The sequence below is a fragment of the Emydura macquarii genome, unplaced genomic scaffold, assembly GCF_026122565.2.
Source record: "Emydura macquarii macquarii isolate MOO-44397 ecotype Brisbane River unplaced genomic scaffold, CSIRO-AGI_Emac_v2 contig_1119, whole genome shotgun sequence".
NCBI lineage: Eukaryota > Metazoa > Chordata > Testudines > Chelidae > Emydura > Emydura macquarii.
In genome coordinates, this window is record NW_027131256.1 from 14,646,840 (window position 1) to 14,668,341 (window position 21,502).

Below are 21,502 nucleotides of genomic sequence, written 5' to 3' on the forward strand. Positions count from 1 at the left end.
AATTACTCACTAATAATTTATCAAACTTACTAACATGGAGGATATGAAACAAGATGCCCCAGATAGACAGGATTGGTGGAACTTGAAGTGACAGCTGACAGTGCAGGAAAGATTCAGATTCAATTTATTATAATATTTAAAGTCACTAGTGAGGGATTAAAAAGTTTAATGTTCATCTAGCTGCATCTCTTAAATTAGAGTCAATCTGCCAATAGTAGTTTGAAGAGAAATATGAGAAGATAATGATTTGGCTCCCGAAGGCTTTTGGTAGGTTTAAACTCATAGAACATAGTAATTTAGTGTAAGAAACAGATGTTGAATGTGCAGTATGTGACATCAACCAGGTTCCACTCAGCTATTTTATTATTGTGCTGGGAGAACGGAATCCTCAACATATCCTCTAGACTCATTAAATGGCTTTTTAAGAACTAAAAAAACCTTCCCAACCAACCAACCCACCCACCCCAGCCCTGCTTTTATCCACTTAGATCTGATACTCAAATTGATACCTTAGGAAAGAGAAAAGGGCCTGGGGAGATAGGAGGGTATTAAGAAATTAGTTTAATCCCTTACAAACCTCATGGTTAATGTTTATTTACAGCTGCAACCAACACAAAGATTACATCAACAATCCTCAACTGTTATTAATAACAACAGATAATGGACACATTAGGATCGTGTAATGCACTAAGGATATGAATCTGCATTCCCTTACTTATATGACAAGCCCTTGTTCCTGTTAGTAATCCCCCCTGAAATTAATGAACTACCCTAGTCATTAAGAATGATCAGCATGATACAACTGAACACGAATGCATTAATTCTGTCTTCATCATAATTCTTAAATCATTTGACTGCTTATAAAATGCTTCCCCATAACAATTCTTATTTGACACTTACATTGAACATACTTCACAGAATAGTTCTTCGAATAAATGTCTGGTTCCAAAAAGATCAGCATTCTGTATTTTACAGTTAGGCACCTGAAGACAGAGGACTTTGCTTAGCAGTACCTATCGAGGTGACGCTTGCAACCTCTAGTCCCTCGCAGTCCCTCCCAGAGCTATTGAATGGCAGTGCTGCCCTGACTCTCTCCATTAGTTTCTTTGCAATAGAATCCAAGACTGAAAACTCTAATGCTGAGGGGACACAGGGTAGGGTATGGAATATACATCTGCACCCACATATCAAAGAACAACTGTTACAATACAGGCAGGAAACTGTTTTTTCTTCAAGTGACTGCAGACATGTATTCCATTCAGGTGACTCAGAAGCAGTATTCGTAGAAGGTGGGGCTCAGAAACTATTTAAACAATGACTGCAACCACCTTTCCAAAGTTTGCATCTGGTCTAGATGCAGTTAAAATAGCATAATGCTTGGTAAAAGTCCATATGGAAGACCAGATAGCGGCCCTGAAATGTACACTATAGAAATGTCACTGAGAAACACGACTCAAGTCTCTGGGCCCCTTAACAAATGAGCCTCCCACCTCTGTGGAAGTGTGGCCCGAGCTACCCCATATCCTGTCATAGTGTAGAAGGTAATCCATCTGGAAATCATTTGTGTGGAAACCACCTGACCTTTCATCCAACGCGCATGAGAGACAAAAAGTTAAAGTGATGCATGAAACACTCTAGTCCTATCTAGATAGAATGCCAAGGATTGTCTCACATCCAAAGACTGAAGGTGCTCCTCTCATCTGCATTTCAGTGAGTCTTAGGTAAAATGCACATAAGTATATTGTTTGGTTAAGGTGAAAATATAAAAACCTCTTTAGACAAAAACTTATGGTTTGGCCTCCAGGCCATCTTGTCTTTGAAAAACTGTATAGGAAGGCTTCACCATTAGAGAGAGCTCCCTAACTCTCCTCATGGAAGTTATGGCAATAAGAAAAGCTGCCTTTTGGCAAAAGAAAGACAAAAAAGGTTGCTGGGGCTCAAACAGAGGAATTATGAGGGCAGGCAGTATAGGACTGAAGTCCCAAAAAGGAATTGTTTCTTTTATAGGCAAAAAGAGGCGGACAATACCTTTTAGAAATCTAACTACCATAGATTTGCTAATAACAACTTCCCTTCCCAACATTCCCAATAAATACCCATGCTGAGATTGGCACTAAGTGGACCCTCAACAAGCTGAGCGACAGATCTGAGGATTTAACAGGTAAACCAAAATGTCCTGAATATGTGCTAGCATCGGCCAAATTTCCCAAGCCAATGGCCAAACTGAAAAATGTTTCCACTCAGTCAAATAGGTAAACTTAGTAGAAGGTTTTCAACTATTAAGTAGGGCTCGCTGCACTGTTTTTCAACACCATTCTTCTTCACGTAAGTACGCAGTATCCATGCCGTTGGGTGCAGACTGCTCAGCACTGGGTGCCATATCTAACTGGGGTGCTATTTCAGCAGGAAATGAGGGGAAAAATTTGGAGAACCAACATTGTCATGGCTAAGCTGGCACAATAAGTATCAGTTTGGCATGATATGCCTTCAGTTTTAGAATAACTTGAGGATAAGAGAGATATGTGGGACTGGGGGGAAGCATATATCAGCCCTGATCCCCAGTCAAATGGGAGGCATCAGTTAATGGGAGGCTGGATTAAGATCAGCTGAAGAGCAAAACTGACTGCACTTCTTGTTGTCTTTTGTTATAAACGGGTCTAGCGTCGGAATGACCCATTCTTTGAAAATGGACTGCAACACACTGCTCTTCATGGACCATTTGCAACTTTCAGAGAAATTCCTTTTGAGGTAATTGCCCAACTGATTTGGAACATCTGATAAACGCGCAGTTGGGGGAATAATTCTTCCTTGATGAAAAAATGCCAAAACTTTATTGCTCCCTGATGGAATTGGTTAGAATTGGGTCCTCTCTGACTGTTCACATAATACAATGCAGTGGTATTGTTCAGGAGCATGTGACCTGCTGCACCCTTGACTGAGCCTAAAAGGCCTGACATGCACTGTTAACCTCTCGACGTTCCAGGACACTGATCTGAGGGGAAGCTTCCAGTTCTGTCAACAAACCCTGAACTGTCAATGTCCTTAAATGCATTCCCCATATAATTGTGGAGGCTCCAGTAACTATAGTCCTGGTTGGTAGAGGATGGGCAAAGGAACACCCTTGCATACATTGCTGTAATGTGCCTACCATTCTAGGGACTCCAGAATGGCCAGTGGCACTTGGACAAATCTGTTCAATGGCTGAAGATGAGCAATAGATCAACTTCAGCCCCAATTTAAGAGGACAAAGACACAATCTTGCATGCTGAACTATGCAAGTGCATGCAGCCATATAACTTAGCAACTTTAGGAATAAGCACACCATAGCTGAAGGGTAAAACTGGAAGGACAGACATAGATGAAGAATTATTTGAAATTGTTCATTCAGCAAAAAAGCCCTTGAACTTGTAGAGTCTAGTAGGGCCAAATGAACCTGATTCTTTGCATCAGAATTAATACTGATTTTCCTTTGCTCACAATCAGCCCTAGTTGATCAAAGAGACGTAGTCTGAACTGGACATGATGGAAGACTTGTACTTTGGACTTGCCCCTCAGTAACCAATCATTCAGGCAACGGAAAATGTGAATTCTGATCCTCCAGAGCTAGGCTGTCACTACCGCCTGAAGGAGCGGTGACTCATGAGAGAAGGGATGAGGTATGGGGTTTAGAAGGGGATAGACAGGAATTGGATGGTATAACCCGATCTCACAGTGCTTAGGACCAACTGTCTGTGGTTCCTGTTTCCCAAGCACTGTAGAAGCAGGACAGATTGTCCCCCAAATGGAGGGGAATTGGTCTGGAAGTTGACAACTAGTAAGCTTCCCTTGATAAGAGAGTCAAAATGACTGCTTGCCCAAAGTGGATAGAGGGTATGCTGGTTGGTTAAAGCTGGAAGTGTAAGGCCTTCTCCTGTGGAACTTGTCTCTCTTCCTGGAGAAGTATTGCTGTCTAGCAGGATAAACAGACTGCCTGAAATACCACTGGGAATACTGACGGTATCGCTTCTGCTGACCTCCACAATGAGGCTAGATTATAAAGCACAGCAGCCAGTGCCTGGAGAACTGGTGGTGTCATTGAGGCAACACTAACAGTTGGTACTGGAAAGGATATCAGTATCAAAGTAGAGGCCAGTACCGAATCTATAGATCTTGCCAGTACATGATGAAATTGTCTCGAGGGCCAAAGATGGAACTGATACTGACAATGGATCTCTCAGTGCTGCTACGGAAACTGATCTTGTTTCTGCAATCTGATTTTTAAACAGTGGAGATGACCACACTGCCACATCTGAGGACTCCTGTATTACAGGTAAGTCTGGCATAGAGAGGCAAAGTAAATCTGAGTCTGCTTGATAAGCCTGTGGGGGTGATACGGTCGGTGCTGAGACTGATGTTGTCAGTACTGGACTCAATAGCTGCCCCACAGACTATACTGGAATCAAAGGTACAATGCTAGAATGATCTCACCTCAGTACTGGAGAGCAGGAAAATAGCCCTGCTCTATCCTGAGTACCTGAAGAATCCTGGTGTTGGCCAACACTCCTCTCAGAAGAGGAGGAAGAATCTCCCTTGAGTCTTGAATGACTATGGTCTGTTTTCTGAGACTTCTTTCTCAGGGGTGGACAGGAAGGAAAACAGTCTCTTCTTCCCTTTGGAGAAGAGTCAGAGTCTTGTGGTGGCACTGAAGCCTGCTGAGGGGCTGGGCAACCTGAGGAGGATCCCAGCACCAAAATGGACCTCATGGCTTGCTCCACAGGGTGCTCCTTCAGATATAAGTCTCTAGACACCAGTATGTTCTTTTTGAAGGACTTGAAAATGGATCACTCTCTGAGTGGAAAATGGAAAACTCTCTGAGAGAACAACAAAAGTGTCAGGTAAGATACCACATTGAGTGCTCCAACTCAAACCGAGGGTGGTGAGTAAGCACTGAGGAGGGTTGAAGCAGTGCTGTCATCAAGTAGTCCAGGGAGGTTCAAGCCATGCTCCGATGGGTACTGCTAAGTGAAGTTCTCCATCTTCAGTAAGCTGGGTGTATTTCACACATGAGTGAAATACAGGTCTGCACCGCTCAACAAAGAATAAGTGGGCTAAATTCTACACCTAGTCACACCGATGAGCACCTCTGACTTCAGTACAGTACAGTACAGTAACTTCAAAAGTATTGAAAGGGCATAATTGAAAGCAAAATTTAAAACCCATTTTACTGACCTAAATTTAACCTTTTCTAAGGAGCATGAGTCTCTTGGATATTATATGTACTTCTGTTAATTAATTCAAGACTCTATATATGAAGGAAGGCTCTTTTCCTTGGAAACCAACACACAAAAATTACTCTATATAATGCAATATCAGTTTAGAACACAAACAAATGACATAAAATAGTTTTACCTGGCTACAGCACAATGCTGGCTTCTTTAGCTGTTCTGAAGGACCCTCTGGCTGTTTTTATAAATAAAGCAGAATTAATATTTACAAAGAGGCTATTAGTCTTATGCATGAGCTGAGCAGGAGTGAAGAAACACTTATATATTAATAATCAGCTAAACAGAGGCAAATACAGAAACAAGGTAAAAGAAGGGTCAGGATCAGAGTCACCCAGGAGGACCTGGGAGAAATGCAGGTTTCCACGAGTTGCTGCAAGAGCGCCGGAGAGGCAAAGCGAATCTTTAGAACCAACGGGGAGATAGTGAAACTTTTTTCCCAATTGAATTATTCACCTATATCTTTAAGATGAGGCTGGGGTGTAAAAACTCTACAAGCTGCAGAAAACAGTGATAGGATGAATCACACACACGTAAGGACTCAGATCTAGAACACTGCATCCTCTAGTACTGAGAAGATAGGTCTTTGTCACTTGATTTAAAGGAGAACTCCTCTAACCAGTCATAATAGTAGGTCTTATCTTCTCTATAGACTAATTGCTGGAGAGCAAAGTCACGTACAGTACTGCAGAGTTCCATTGTGCCAAATGTTAACAAATTCTACCTATATGTAAATGGACTTAACATATCCAGCTGCTGACTTTTCTTCCAATAAACTACGCATAGCAGGTGGGCACATCTGGCTGGCATTGCCTAGAAACTTTACCAGTATGGAGGAGGCATTTTCTCAGGAACTTCTTGTATTTTTTTAACATTCAATTTGATTGTTGAGGCAAGTGATTCAAACAGTCAACGGAAGGGATATTTGATCCCTGACTGCCATTTTAAAGCTGCAGGTAAGCAACCCAATCATGGAAGAAGTCATTCCACTCCAAACTTATATCTATTTTTAGAAGTCAGAGGTAATCTTTAATTACATGCGACAGAATGAGGTTGAACTACCACTTCTCTGGATGGTACCTCTTCTCTCTGATAAATTTCCTATTGTCATGCAATTTAACTTTAGAAACATGTAGATGACAAATTGACTACGGGAGGAGAACAATAAGTCAGCTTGTGCAAACCAGTCTGGAGAGAAACATTACAAGCTTAGAGTGTGATCCTACCTAAGAGTTACTCTCTGTGCATGTATTTTACTGCACACCTTCATCTCCCTTTGTTTTCAAAGGAACTAAGGGTGGGAGTAAAGATATACTTTCCCATCCGAAAAATAGGAGAGGACAATGGTGTCCTATACAGACCTGGTTTATGGGACCAGGTCAATGTGCACTATCAGGCCAATTTTATTTAGTCCTTGGAAGTCTGCCCCTGAGGCCACTGAAATGAATGGAAGTTTTCTGCTGAATTCAGTGGAGATAGGACCTGGCCCCTATCAGTATGTGCTGACCGCTGGCTTAGGCACTGTTTCACAGGAAAACAAAAACAAACCCTGACCTGAAGAAGAGCTCTATGTATGCGCAAAAGGCTTGTCTCTCTCACAAAGAGAAGTTGGTCCAATAAAAGATAGTACTTCACTAACTTTGTCTCTCTAATATCCTGGGAATAACATGGCTACAACAACACTACGTAAAACAAACCTTTTGCATTTAAGAGATTGTACAAACCATTATTACATATTACTTCAAACTGGAATATTTTTTCTCTCGAAACTAAAACCTATCTTCAAAACTTCTGTATATGAAAAAAATACCTAAAATACATTACAGTAAACGCGTGAGATTTTTCTAATCCATGCAACTCTGTCCTAATTCTTAACCACATAGTTAAACAAGATACCTTGATGCATTAAATTCAGTGTATTTAAGAAGACTCTTCTCCCCAGTTTTTAAATATTATGTGAGCATCAACAGGAGAGGTGATTTTGTGATGTGGACTTCTGTTCACTGAATAACCCATTATTTCACATGGGCCATACAACAGTTATCAGGTTATTTGTGATTATCGTCAATCTGGATAGATTCAAACCAGTGACCTTAGAAAAGAAAGGCTCCACACAGTGGTCACTATGAAAATTTACCAACATTTATCATGCAGTAGTATTTAAGAAATCAGGATGTTCTTAGCTACTATGGTGTGAAACACAAGTGTGAACTTTTAAAACTACAACCACTCTACCACCCATTAAAACACACTCAGACTTAAACTACAAGTTCACGTACCTTAAACATAGATACAAGATCCTCAGCAGACATGCAATTAAGCTGCTCTCTTGACAGTTTGCAGTCTGGCAAAAAATACAGCAGGACTTCTCTAAAAAAAATTCAACAAAATGTGCTATGCATCAAACTCCAAGATTCCTTTCATCTCAAATCTTGCACTGTGGAGACTAGGGGACCCAGTAAGCATGCTTCTGATTAAAACACCTAACAGTGATTTGCTGTGGAGCTCATCCCTCTTACTCAAGTACCATGGATTGGACTGGATGGAACAAATTAAACTGTGCTTTAGCTATGCCAGGACAAAGTTTATAGCACTATAACACCTCGGAACTCAGTACAAAAGATATTATGTGTGGAGAAAGATTAAAAATATACAACCTAAGACTGCTTGAAAACGTTACACAATATATTAGGGCTAGTGGATATTTTGTAAAGTTGGCAATTTTGAATTAAAATACAGTTTTTATGAACACCACCAAGTTGGGAAAAATAATATCCTCTTTTTCAACTAGCTGTAAAATAAACAATATTATTTTATCTGGCAGCCACATTCTGTAGAATCCATTGTGTCTAAAATTAAGGAACTGGACCAGAGGCCTGGAAACTCTGGTGCAGTTCCGAATTTGGGTCTTCAGTACTATGTCAAGAAAGGGCTAGAATACTACTTTACACCAAGGGATAGCCTTTCAACCAAGGATACCCAAAAAGTGTCATCCCTATTTTTCAAAGAGGCAGATTGAGGTAGAAAGAGATTACGTGTCTCTCATAAGCACAATGAATCAATGGGAGAGGACAAGAATAGCACTAAGGTTCTGTCTTCAGGCCCCTGATCTAGTCACTGGACAGCCACAGAATAAAATCCCGCCCAGCCAATTCACTCAGCCCATGGAAGTGGCATAGCAATTCTCTCTACCTTTGGGATAATGTGACTACCCATGCTAAGCAGTAACCTTTCTGGGAGATGTGGCTTGGATAGTGGTTGCCCATTACAGAAATGGGGGTAAAAAGGTAGCTGAAACAGGGAGAATGGATGGGGGTGATAGTGATAATTGTGTCATTTACAGCATGTATATGGCTTAACTACAAACCCAATAATCTTTGTTTTGGAGCATTTTTTATTCTTGAATAGTTAAATATTTCCCATGCAGTATTTATTTCCTATATTTTAAATTCTCTGCAAAGTCCGCCACTAGCTCCAGCAACTGAATTATACACATGATCAAAGACAGAAATCCAGCATTCATGACAGCTCCATTGTAAGATCCCACTTTACTTAGCCAATTCCTGTGCAACAAATGAGGATAGGAAATGGGATTCTTGAAAGTTTCATTTTATCTGCAGAAAACCTGTCTGTAAAATCTGATGTTGACAGCATTCCAGAAGATAATTAATTTTGATACAAACACATTAAGCCAACCACTCTCCTATAGAACTATGCTGAAAGGATGGCTTTAATGCATTTCTCATTATTGGCAAAACTGTCACCTGAAGAAATAGTTAGTACTTTGTGTAATTTTAGTGGACTTCTGGTCAATTTCAGGCATGTGGTAATTATAAGGCTGTTGCTTTATTCTTTTGATTTACTTCTAATCTACAACTTTACTAGATGGTTTAATGAATGAAGCTAAAATCCGACCTAGTTCTACTGCAGCAGTTATTTCTCCACTGAATTTCTAACTTCAATTTGTCATGTTTTACTATGCCTTATGCATTCTTAATATCATTCTTGTTAAGGTGGAGTATATTTTAATTTGTTAAGCTATGTGCTTACACCCCTCTCTACCTTTACATAGCATTTCTTCCTAAAAGAATAACAAAACCAGTAACAATTAGCAATATTTACTCTGAAGACTGTTGAAGCACATTCAATTGTTTTGGAATGTTTGTTCTACTTATCTGGGAAAGATTCCTCACTTTAATAAAGTGGGTTATATAGTATGTGCACTCACAATATTAAAGACACAGCTGGCAACTATTACTGAATAAATGCAAAAAGAAATAATTTTATAGTTTTGCTAAGCTAAATCTCTGAAGTTTCTCCACATACACTACTTTATCATTTTGTTAAATGTTATGTAGACAATAGGTGCAATCACTTTCCCAACCACTAAGATTCATATTTTCAACAGCAGGCATCTCATCAAAACCACTTGGCACCTTCACATATGATCCAACCCACTGTCCACAAGGAGGTACACAATCAGTCTTTCGCTTCCTTGTGGACTGGGAAATAGTCTATAGTTATGGACTATGGCCAACAATGATTACCTCCCACGTCTCGATTCAAAGACAGGTAAGTGCAACCCTCATTTCAGCCCACTAAATCTGCCATTACAGTGAGGTTGTATGACAGGAAAAAAGCCAAATACTTAACTGTTTCATCACGTTGAAACATGGAAACTAGGATTAGTTACCCAAAACCAAAAGCTAGGAATTCAACTGGTTAAAAGAGAAATATATTTCATTCTCAGTAGATTCTGGTTCTCGTTAAAAGCTGTCCTAGTACATGCTACATAGCATTTACTGAATTTGAGTTTTCTAAATATACACACTGCATTGTGAAATAAAGTTATGAACACTTATTCAAAATTGAGCCTAACTTCTACAAAAACCTAAATATGTAGTTCCTGATTTGCATATGCACATTTGAGAACAAGCGTCTATTTAAGCTGAGCACATTAAAGTGCATGAGTACACTTTGAAGATCTGATCCAATTTTTGTAATATTTTGGGCAGTCTACAGGACAATTCAAATTCTATTTACATTCCTTTATGAACCTCTGAAATAGAGCCTTAAAATTATGGCACTGCTCAGTGAAGGCCAGATCAATAACTGCAATTGCTCAGCTGCAGTGTGAAGTATTAGAACAATTCAAGTTAAGGTATTAGCCATTGAAATACTCACCTTAAATGAGAGGTTAATGTTTCTATAGTTTTCTTTCCAGACATGCACTGGGAAGACTCTCCTATGTGTGCTACAGCACCCGTCTCCTGCATAGCATCTTGGACTTCTCCTTCAGCATGTCCTTTTGGATCTTCAGCCAATACACTAGATATAAAGTAGACCAAAGATCATTTTAAAGTATTACACCAAAATGAAATCAGAGACATACTTTGTGTCACCTAATTTAGTAATCGCACTGAGTTCCTAGAGGGAGCATGGAAGTAAGCTACAAATGAAGAGAGACAACATGTAATCCTGATTTTCCAAAGGATTTAGGAAGAACATACAATATGTGTAGTCACCTGAGAATACCGGCCTAAGAGGCTTGGAAGTGTCCATTTTACACTACTCTAATCCTAAAGTGCAGACTCTTACAAATCCTGCTGAGTGACTGACTTCTCTGATTTTAGAGAATGATGAATGGTTTGCTCTAGCCATTCATCCAGGAAGGTGTCTGCTAAACAGAAAGCCTATTCAAGTTGTAGAGGCAGGAATAAAAGGATGACTGGCTAACTGGGTCGCCTTGATATACCTCCAGCAAAGGGCTGAGGACCTGGTTGAGACGTTCCCCTCTGCAATCTGGACTGGAGAATCACTGTGTCACCCCAATCCCCCACTCCTGGAGCCCATCTTACTCTGCTTTGCTGTGTGAACTCCCACTCCTGGGAAGCTCACACACAGCCACCAGCAAGCAAGTTGCTCCCAACACAGTGGGTGAGTGCCTCTAGCCAGCCACTCATGGGATTATGCAAAGTTATGACCCCAGTAAATATCCCCAGTCCCAGATGCAACTCTAAGAACTGTCATCTTACAATGTTCAGTGCTGCCCACTGAACGCTGCAAGCTCATGTTTACCAATTTATCAAAGAAATTGATATGCACCACCCTTGTCACTTCAAATGGAGTCTCTAACACACCTTAAACCAAATGCACTGCTTTAGATAAAACAAACGAACAAACACATTTATTAAATACAGAAAGACATTAAGTGATTATACGTCAGAGGAAAACAAGTCAGATTTGATCAAGAGAAAACAAAAGGTGAATTGCATTCTAAATGAAGCTTAACACTTTCAGCAACCTTACAAACTCAGACGATTCTCACCACAGGCTGGCTGGTCTGCCTCCCCCTATGATCAGCAGTTCAGTTGCCTGGTGGTGTTTGTAGATGGAGGTGGAAGAGATAGAGCGAGACTGCAAAATGTCTCTTCTTTTAAAAAATGTTCCTTCTCCCTTCTTTGGGCTTCTCCCCCCCTTTCAGGATTAGGTGACAAACAATGTCCTTGTATGGCTTCATCCATGTCCTGAGTCAGTCAGCATCCCCTTATTGTGGTTCCTTTGGGGATACTCAGACTAGTCCTTTGATCCTGGAAGAGCTGGGTTTGTTTTACACATGCCTTACTGAGGTGCGAATTGTTCCTTAGCTCTGTAGAATTTTGCATAGATCTGTCTCAAACCATGAGACACATATTTGGGAATATTAATAAGGAGCCTCATAACCATACACATGACATTGCAACAAACATATTACTATAACAATAATGTTCAACAAACCAAGAGCAGCCCAAAAACACCTTACATGGCATACTTTGCATTAAGCAATATACAATTATACTATAAGAGTGAACATGAATGATACACACTTACACCAAAAAGATGTAAAATGGGGTGTAGTGTGTCACACTGGTATACACAGTTAAATGCAGAGAACTTCAATGAACTTTGGTTAAACAGGGAATTTTGTTAGCCAGAATTCAGTAATATCAGGTTGTGTTGCATTGAAGATCCCTTTATACTTACTTGGGCATCAGTAAGGTCACTCATAATTTTACATTTACTAGAAATATAGTCAAATTAAAGTTATATGCTGGGTAAGTATTAAGCACAGAGGTGGAGTTGACTAGCCCCTAGTACTTTTTAAGTAGCATTGCACATTCAAGAGTAAATATCAACAAAATAGCTGACTAGCTAAATTTTTGTAGCAGCAGCAAAAGAGTGGGCAACAGACAAAATGTACTGAATAATTGACACATATGGCATATTTTGGCTTTTTTTTCTTCCTTTGTTTCTATCAAGATATTTTTCTGCTTTCAGTACAGTACAGTATGAGTAGATTGTATCAACATCATACATTTGTATTTTAGAAATAATGTTAAAAATGGGAGTCTGCTTTATATGCTATCCAGAGTTCTTCCTCTGGTTGAGATTTTAAGACAAACACACAAGGAAATTCAAAGCTACAATTCCCACAACTCTGCCACGTGGCATAAAGCACAGAAATTAACCCAGCAATAAAAGATACAACACAGGCATAAAGGGTTGAGTTCATTATTGTGGAAAAATATTTATGTTTACCATCTGAACCTGAGATAGCATTATTTTTATGTCTGCATTTAGGTTATTCAGATTTATTTCTCTACACTTTGCAGTGAGCTTACTTAATTGTTTTAGGTTATTTATGTTTTGAGTAGGAGCACTTTGTAGTTTTTTCACCCATTCACCCAATGAAGTTAAGGATGGTAGCATAGTGCCACAATGGAGTTGATCATCCTGATTATGGGCCCCATCTTGTCAAGTGGTGAAATCAATGGAAGCAGAGACTACTGAGCAAGACCATGCCTTTATACTTATGGATATTTGAGTGAAAATCTAGTTACATGTAGTACCTTACCATAGCTGCATAAGGTATTATTTGGTCTCATTGCTGAAGATCATTAAACTTTATTAGGGAATCTGAGATCTTGGAAGAAAACTTGGAGAAGAATAGGGTGAACACTTGACAGCAGGATATTTTAAACCCTTCTACTTGGTTGTAGTTTGCTGTATTTTTAATCATTGTATTTAAGCATCTGCCTTTCTCTTGAAAATGGGAACTGTGTGTGCAACAGGAATGCAGGATTTGGCCCAGAGATTTTATTACCAGAATTTTTATCAATCATGTTATTAGGAAATGAAGGGAATTTTGAAGCAGCATGCTGTGGATATAGTTTATTTCAGAGGACACTGATTTAGAACAAAGAAGTTAATGGTAGATAAAATACAATTATGCACTAGCAACTTTTCAGAATTAAACACAATTACTATCTTACTTTAAATAAGTGCTAAAGAACAATTTGAATAGTCAAAGGAACAATCTTCAGTCTCATTTTACATTTATGTAACTCCACTGATTGCAACAAAGTTAGTGACAATTTACATTAATTACTAGAATAGTCCTTAAGTCAGAAGGTAAATCTTTGAAACTAACAGTTTTTAGCCATGATAAGTGTGTAAGATCAGGTAAAATGTGTTTGATATGTATACTACAAAAGCCACTACAAATGTAGTTTATGGAAGTTTCTAAAATGCTATGCTAAGAAAATCATATCCCCATAGTAAAAGTTGGTAGTTACTATGATAACCTTTAAGATTACTGTATTCTTAACTCATTGTGTTGTATAGTGTATTCAACATTTGCAATACATTGCAATATTTGGTATTATTAGCTATAGCACCATTACAAAACATTTTGGAATAAACACTTTGAATTTTGGTAATATTACTATTCTCACCTTTCCAATTTTGAAGAAGGCAAATTATTTCCCTTTATTTTTGTAGCATACTTCTGATCAAAACAAATATACCTTTGTAAGTCACACTGTTTCTGTTTTCCGCCACATGAACCTAAATATTTAGCAAAACACATTAGTTGGGAAAAAAATTGTTGACTTGAGAAACCACTTTGAAGTAATTTCTTTAAAGCATGTTTTAACAGCACCTTATGTTTAAAAAGGAAGCGATCTATATATGTAATTTTAAAGACAGTCATTTACAATCATCCCTTGAAACTGAAATCTATCCTTCTAGGGAATATTTAGTTCCCTGCCCCAAGGACACAAAGTTTTGCTTCTAATTAACTATTCTGCAATAGTCATATGACAGCGAGACTAGTCAGTTGCAAGTCCCTTTTATATATATTGTTATTTTGTTTCAAATACTCATAGTAATACAATCCTGTAAATATTGTCTAGATATGAAAGCGGCACTTTTTGATTTTACCTTTCTTCAACCGAAAAAATTCTTTACTTTCCCCACACTTAGACAAATCTTCACTCTCATCCTCAGAGTCCATTACCTACAATGCATAAAGATTAGTTTGTTATTATCTTTATATATCTTAAGAAACTGTCTCCTAAAAAGACATGGATCTACAGAGCAAAGTTACATCATAATACATGTTAATTGGAGGTTAACTGCAGTTAGATTCAATTTGGCAAATTTGGGCTTGTTTTTGATCTTTTTCGAGTGCTTGCTCATGTCCACTCCACTATAGGTGACTAACAAGCAGTACCTTGAAGGTGGGCTGAACTAGTGGTAAGCTGCCTGCAGCACAGTTCTGCTGAAGCCTGCATCTTTCCATGCCTGTTGGACAGAGGCATGGTGGGACGTGAAGGTATGTACCGCCAGCTTGGCAGCTGCTCTGCAGGTGCCCTGCTCTGGCACTTCTGCTAGGAAAACTGAGGATGGAGCTTGAGCTCTGTTGAGTGAGCTGTGGTGGCACCTGGAAGCGGCACCTCCACCTGCTCGTAGCCGAACTCGATGCAGGAAGTTATTCACAGGGAAAATGTGTCGGGTGGAGACCGGTGAACCTTTCATCCCGTTGGCTGCTGCGATGAAGAGCTGCATCGCTCTCCAGAACGGCCTCGTACACCTGATGTAGAAGCCAGGGCCCCTCTCACGTTTAACAAGTGCCGCCTTCTCTTTTCCTCCAAACTGTGTGGTTCGGGGAAAACATAGGGAGAATATATGTTGGTCACAATGAAACTGGGAAAGCACCTTAGGTCAGAAGACCCGGTGCGACCTCAACTGAACCTTATCTTTACAGAATCCAGTACGATCCTGGAGACCTTCCTTGCCGAGGTAAATACCCCCAGGAAGGCCACCTTCCCGGAAGACAGGAGTAGAGGGCATGACGCCGTGGGCTCCAAGGATGGGGGGGGGGGGGAGGGAGAGGGGAGGGAGCCGTGGGCCATGAAAGGACCATGTCGAGATCCCAGGGAGGCACCAGGTCGCGGACCTATGGATAGAGCCTCCCACCCCCCTCAGGAACCTAACCAACATCAGATGGGAGAACTGCAATCCCCTCTCCAGCGACTGGTGGAAGGCTGATATGGCTGCTAGGTGGGCTTTCAGGGAGGCCACAGCCAGTCCTTGGAGCTTTAACTGTGGCAAGCATTTCCTGGCTCGCCTGCACTGGTGAGAGGCTGGGCGGAATACCCTGGGACTCCTCCCAGCAGGCAACAGCCACTTCCATTTAACCCGGTACATGACCTGCGTGGAGGGCTTCCTGCTACCCAGCAGGATTCACTGGACTTGCTCTGAGCAGCTCGCTCGTCGTCTCTCGGCAACCGATTCACCACTCCCTGAGGTGTCGAGGGTCCAGGTCTGGGCATTGTAGGTGACCGTGATCCTGGGATCTGGGATCGTGCTGTCTCGGAGGCGCTCTAGGTGGGCGATCAAGAAATCCAGCAGTATGCTGAGCCCGTGCCGGCATGGCTAGGCTGGAACAATTGAGATGGCATCTGTTTAGCCCCTCCTCATCTTTAGCAGGACTGTATGCAGGAGGGGAAAGGCGGGAAAGTGAATATGAAGCTCTCTGACCACTACAGACGGACGGTGTTGGCTATCGCCCCTACCCCTTGACCACAGAGAGAGCAGTACTGTGGACACCTCATGCTCCAGTCCGATACAGACAGATTCCCCTTGGGGAAACTCCCCTCCAGACGGTTGTAGATGCCCTTTGTGGGTGCAGACGCGGTCTGCCTCGTCGTTCATCACCACCGGGAGGTGATCACTGATAGCTTCCCTTCATAAGGCTGACAAATGGGCTTCCCCCACCTGTCGATGTTGTACATGGTCGCTGTACTGTCTGTCAACACCTGTACTGCCTTGCCCTCGATAAGTGGAGGAACATTCCACAAGTCCTGTGAGCGTTTCGCGGATCTTTACGTTGGTGTGCCGACGCCTCTCCTCCCTTGGCCAGACGCCTTGTGAGCGGAGGTCAGTGCTGATACAGCACTTCACCCTCTGCCCGAGGCATCCGATATCAGGTAACTGAAGGAGCCAGCTCCACAAACTGAACGCCCCTTCACACATCCCGAGGAGTCGTCCACCAGTCTAGGGAGGCTAGGGCTTGCTGCTGTTTGTTGTTGTTTTTTTTTGGGTGGGGGGGGGCGGGGAGAGAAGGAGAGGGGACCATAGCCTCCCGGTGCAGAAGTTACCTGCTCGGACTATACACCAGGGCTAGCCGAGACTGAAGCGGCCTAAGCGTCAGGCTTGCTAGCCTCACCACATAGGTGCAGGCCACTCTGTGACCTACCAGCTGTCAGCAACATTTGGCTGTTGTCATAGGGCATTTGTGAAGGTCGGCCATCCTGAGGGACGCTGTCTCACAGCACAGCTGAGGCAAGACAGTATTAAGCTAACTAACTAATTAACACAAAAAATCTTAAAGTTCAAAACACGGAGAATTAAGCACTTGCAATGCAAGCACAGGCAGTTCCAGTAACCATCATGGGTGGAAAGGAGGAACTGAGGGGGCGTAGGGCTGGCAGCGCCTCATATACCGCGGCATGTGTGCGGGGCTCCAGAGGGTGCCGGAGCTGGCTATACGGGAGGCGTGCACACACCTATAGTAGAATGGACATGAGCAAGCACTTGAAGAAGAAACAAAGTTACCTGGCTTTGAGAACTGAAATACAATTCAAGCAGCCTCTGTATATTTGCGGTTGTCAGCATAGTGGCGTGGAGCATTGTTGGGTCCATGCTGGCTGACAGCAATTGAAAATGGTGCTAACTCACCCGGAAAGAGAGGAATAGTTGAATGGAGAGAGCGGAATCATGGGATTTTTAAAAAAAAACTTTAACTCTAAGTCCCAGAATTCCATTGGCTTCCTCTACTCATCCTACAATGAGCAGAAAGAGAAATCCCAGAATGCACACTACTCAGAAGTGAATCAAAGGACCATGGGATACCCTCCGAGAATTCCATGCCCTTAGTACACAGCAAACCCCCGTCCTGTGCACACAATTAAGAAAATTGAAAGAAAGCACAGCTGCCCCACGTGCACACTCTTCCTGCAGCTTGCGTATAGCGTGTTAATTAACAAATGCCAATTTGCTGTGGATTAATTCCCCTGCCCATGGAGACAAGCCCTACGTTTAACTTGGATTTCAGTTTTCCTAGTGGGAAAGTGAGTGAGGAGAACCATCACTGTATAACTCACACCTTCCACATGAAATGTAGCCAATATTGCTTAGCAGTTTGATAGAATTTAGAACCCAGAGATGTCACAGTGCTTCATGAAGCTGGGTAAGCAATAATCTTTCTGAGTCTGCTCCCCTATCTGTAAGATGGCTAAGTGACTAGTCTGAGGCAATGCACTTAAACTAGTGGCAGAACCAAGCATAAAATCTCCTCTGCTGACTCAGAGCCTAGTTAAGATGTGCCTTGGCTGCTGCCATGTCCGTGCTACCGTTTTCTTTTGCTGAAGAGTTTGTTCACTGTTTGACTGGAGGAAAAAGACTAAAAAAAACCCTCTATAAATAACAAGCTGGCATATTTGTAATTTTTCATAGATGGCAATAATGATGAAGCTATTCAGTCAAGAAAGAACTAAACAGTTAAAGCTAATGACAATGCTAATATGTCCCTCTACAACAAGTTGTTCCTCTACAACTGCTTCTGCTGATCCCCACATTTGGAAACAAGCTCCCCAGAGCAGCAAAGGCTGAGCCATCTAAAACCATGAAAGCCATGGCTGCACACATACCCCCTTGCAGCTGTCTCCTCTTGCATGGAGATATGGTGCCCAGAGCACCAGGGAGAGTTTTCTCACTCCATCACGTAGATATTCTATTATTTATAGTGGGATACTCCAAATTTTAACAACTTTAACAAACAATATATGAAACTACCTAGATTCCTCTCAGTGTGTGAAGCCTTCCACACTCTTGCCAGCAACCACCCCTTCCAGGTATCTAACTGGTTTCATTTTGTTGATATTTGAGGTTTGCACCTTCCTCTCCAAATCAGTCACCATTTTATCTCTTTCAACTGCAAGTAACCTTCATGAATGTTCTAGATACAAGATCTCTACTTCATTTCTGTTGGTTCCATCAGGTCCTCTTCTTGTTTAGGACAGATGTACAATGTTCTTTATTCTGTCCTACCATTTTCCATTGTAATTCATGTCATATATAATGTACTACTGCTGGAGCAAGTTTTATTGCCGACTAAAAATGCCTGGGTAATTTCACATAATTCCTAGACATTAAGCCTCATAAACCAAGTTTTAGCCTAGAGTGAGGTTTTACAGCCATTACAAATGCTAAAAACCAGGAATTTATAATGGAACAGATGTCTGGACTTTATTTATAGGGGGAGTAGTGAGCACAGTTTTGACATCAGTAGAGGCTGAAATACAGAATGATAACTATTTTTACACAGACACTAATTCTTCTCTTCAAGTGCACCATCAGGTTTATCTGCACTGAAACTAGCAAGGCTGACTTTATGAAGGACCTGTGTACAGGACTTTACTACAGTCTGCAGTAAAGGCAAATTGATTATCAGCTACAGATAAATCAGGTTGGCACAGAAAGTTAAACGAAGATCGAGACATTAGATACAGACACAAGTGATGGGAAGCCAAACAGTCTATTGGATGAGAATTATTATCATACTAATCTAAAGCATACAGGCATACTTACAGTAAGTCAATCATACACAGAAATGTTAAAAAAGGAAGTAACAAGAACAACGAAAGTTGCATCATCATAAATCAATACTGCTGTTCTGGTTCACACATCTAGGATGCTACGTTCAATACATCAAAATGCTAAGGAATTAAATCTTATTAATATGATTAGGATTTTAATTTAGTTTAGGGAAGCCTTTACCATATTGCCTCTGTTGGTGTGGTTTATACAATAACTACTAATTAGCCTAGGTCAAAAAGATAAATGAAGACACAAGCACAGGTGGCAGCATCATTCTGGTCTATGAAACAAGTGATCTAGAAAGATAATTATTACAATAGAATATACTGAGCATCTTAGAGGTGGGATTTAAGAGTTGAGGTACTTAGAACATTGCCTCAGGCATGAAGAAAAGTGGTGAAGATAACAGGCTGCTGTGAAGGGGTCTATTCCCCACAGGCGCCACCTAATGCTCAGGTGAGGCTGTGACAGGTGCTCTTCTGCCTTGGCATCCCTTGTTGATAGCCACTCCAGCCCTGTGGAGATCTGTCCATTTCTGTGGCTTGGCCTTCTGGCTGGGTCACAAGTTGTGTCCACCTGTTCCAGGGTATGTCAAGAGTCCAACAAAGGGCTATTTCTGCTGCCTTGCAAGAGGCTTCAGACTTCACTTGGCCAAAGTGCCAGACTTGGGACTCTCTGAGAGATGACAGGTCTTCCCAGTTCTGAGTCTCTGTGCTTTGCCTCCAGCCCTGTCAGGATGTGGGTAAGGGAACCTGGGCCCATCCCTCTCCACCAGGTTCCAATCTAGAGCCCAAAGGTAGGCAGCTGAACCTGGCACTCCGAAGTGCTATGCCTTCCTAGATCACTTCCTACCAGCCTCCCCACTCAAAAGGGGAAAAGCAAATGCTTGTAAACAAAATAAATCAAAAAAGTTTCCAACCTTGTAAATTTCCAGTCCTTTTTCCTCAGCCGGTCGGGCAGACCATCACAGTCAGGGGTTTGGGCAGCTGGCCCTCCAGCAGGGCTCTTTTTGGAGAGTTTCAGAGTGTGTGTCTGCTCACCTCCATTGGCTGCCGGCAAGCGAGCTACTCTGCTCCCGCCTGTGCATGCATTGCATGCATTTGGCAGGGCAGAGCTGCCTGGACCCAGAGTAGCTCCTTAATCCCTTCCATTCCAATGTGGGGTTTATATATTCCATCACAGCTACCCATTCTGAACAGAGGGAAATTTGGTATAGGAAGCATGATGATCAGATATTTCAGATGTCACCCAGGACATTGATATGGACATGTTTACCTGTACTGTGTAAGAGTCATCCATATTCACATACCACAGTCATTCTGGTGCATTGCTTTTGACAGATCAGGGAATATATCCTCAGTTGGTATAAACTGGTACAGTTCCATTGACTTACAAGGGGCTATTCCAGTTACACTAACTAAGAGTTTGAGCCAAGATATTTAGTGAGACCATTTTTTGCCAGGGCAAACTGGGTCTATATAGCAAGAGACACAAATATCTGTGTACAGCCATTGTATCATTTTATGGCAAGCAGGGGAGGGGTTAAGATGAATGAAAGCAGGCCAATAACTGTCTGGTTTAATATAACAAACCTGTCAAGGCAGTAAAAGGCAATTAATTCTTACTTTAATTCTTGCAGCTACAGCTTAACAGAAAAGCAATGATATATCTACAGAGAGTAGGTATTTGTCTAAGTTAATTAACCACCAACAGCCTGAGATAGATTGCCAACTGAGATCACACAAATATACTTTGAGCAAGTAATAAGTGACAAACATGATGTTTCCTTAAAATAACTAAAAATTGGTATGTGAGCTAAGAAAAGCCTTCCAGGAACCAGCAGAATGACTGAGTAAAGGGTGTGCTACATGCCAGAAGAGATGCAAACCTTAAGTGTGAAGCACTGTTTGAAGTGGAGAGTCACACCACCACTTCGCAGGAAAAAAGCAGCGTCATTTGTCAAGAATTTTAATAGGCATTTGTACGGCAACTATCAATACAATATTTAAGTACTGTTTGAAAGACAAATGAAAGTTAGATTATATTGGACACTTGTGCAACTGTGGAGAGTATAAGGCACACTGGTACTTTTTCTGTTTTCTGCACAAAGGTTGGACACAGTAATAGTTCTTCAATTTGAGGAAATATTGGGACAGTTCTCTCTTGTCACTGAGTGGTGCACCTCTCCTCAAAACTGAGAAGAGGAATGGCTATTTACGCAGTCCCCAAGAAGCTCAGACATGGACTAACTTCAAGGT

At 41.4% G+C, this 21,502-nt stretch overlaps 1 protein-coding gene across 1 annotated transcript in view; it reads right to left on the reverse strand.

Moving 5' to 3' along the window:
* Positions 1-21,502, reverse strand: part of MORC1 (MORC family CW-type zinc finger 1) — an 82,121-nt gene that overhangs the window by 4,369 nt on the left and 56,250 nt on the right. Inside the window, exons 21-25 of the mRNA XM_067546393.1 lie at positions 14,523-14,598; positions 14,036-14,147; positions 10,446-10,589; positions 7,541-7,631; positions 5,389-5,439 (exon numbers count right to left, since the gene is read on the reverse strand). Coding sequence (XP_067402494.1) covers positions 5,389-5,439; positions 7,541-7,631; positions 10,446-10,589; positions 14,036-14,147; positions 14,523-14,598 — 474 coding nt within the window. The remainder of the gene's footprint in view (positions 1-5,388; positions 5,440-7,540; positions 7,632-10,445; positions 10,590-14,035; positions 14,148-14,522; positions 14,599-21,502) is intronic.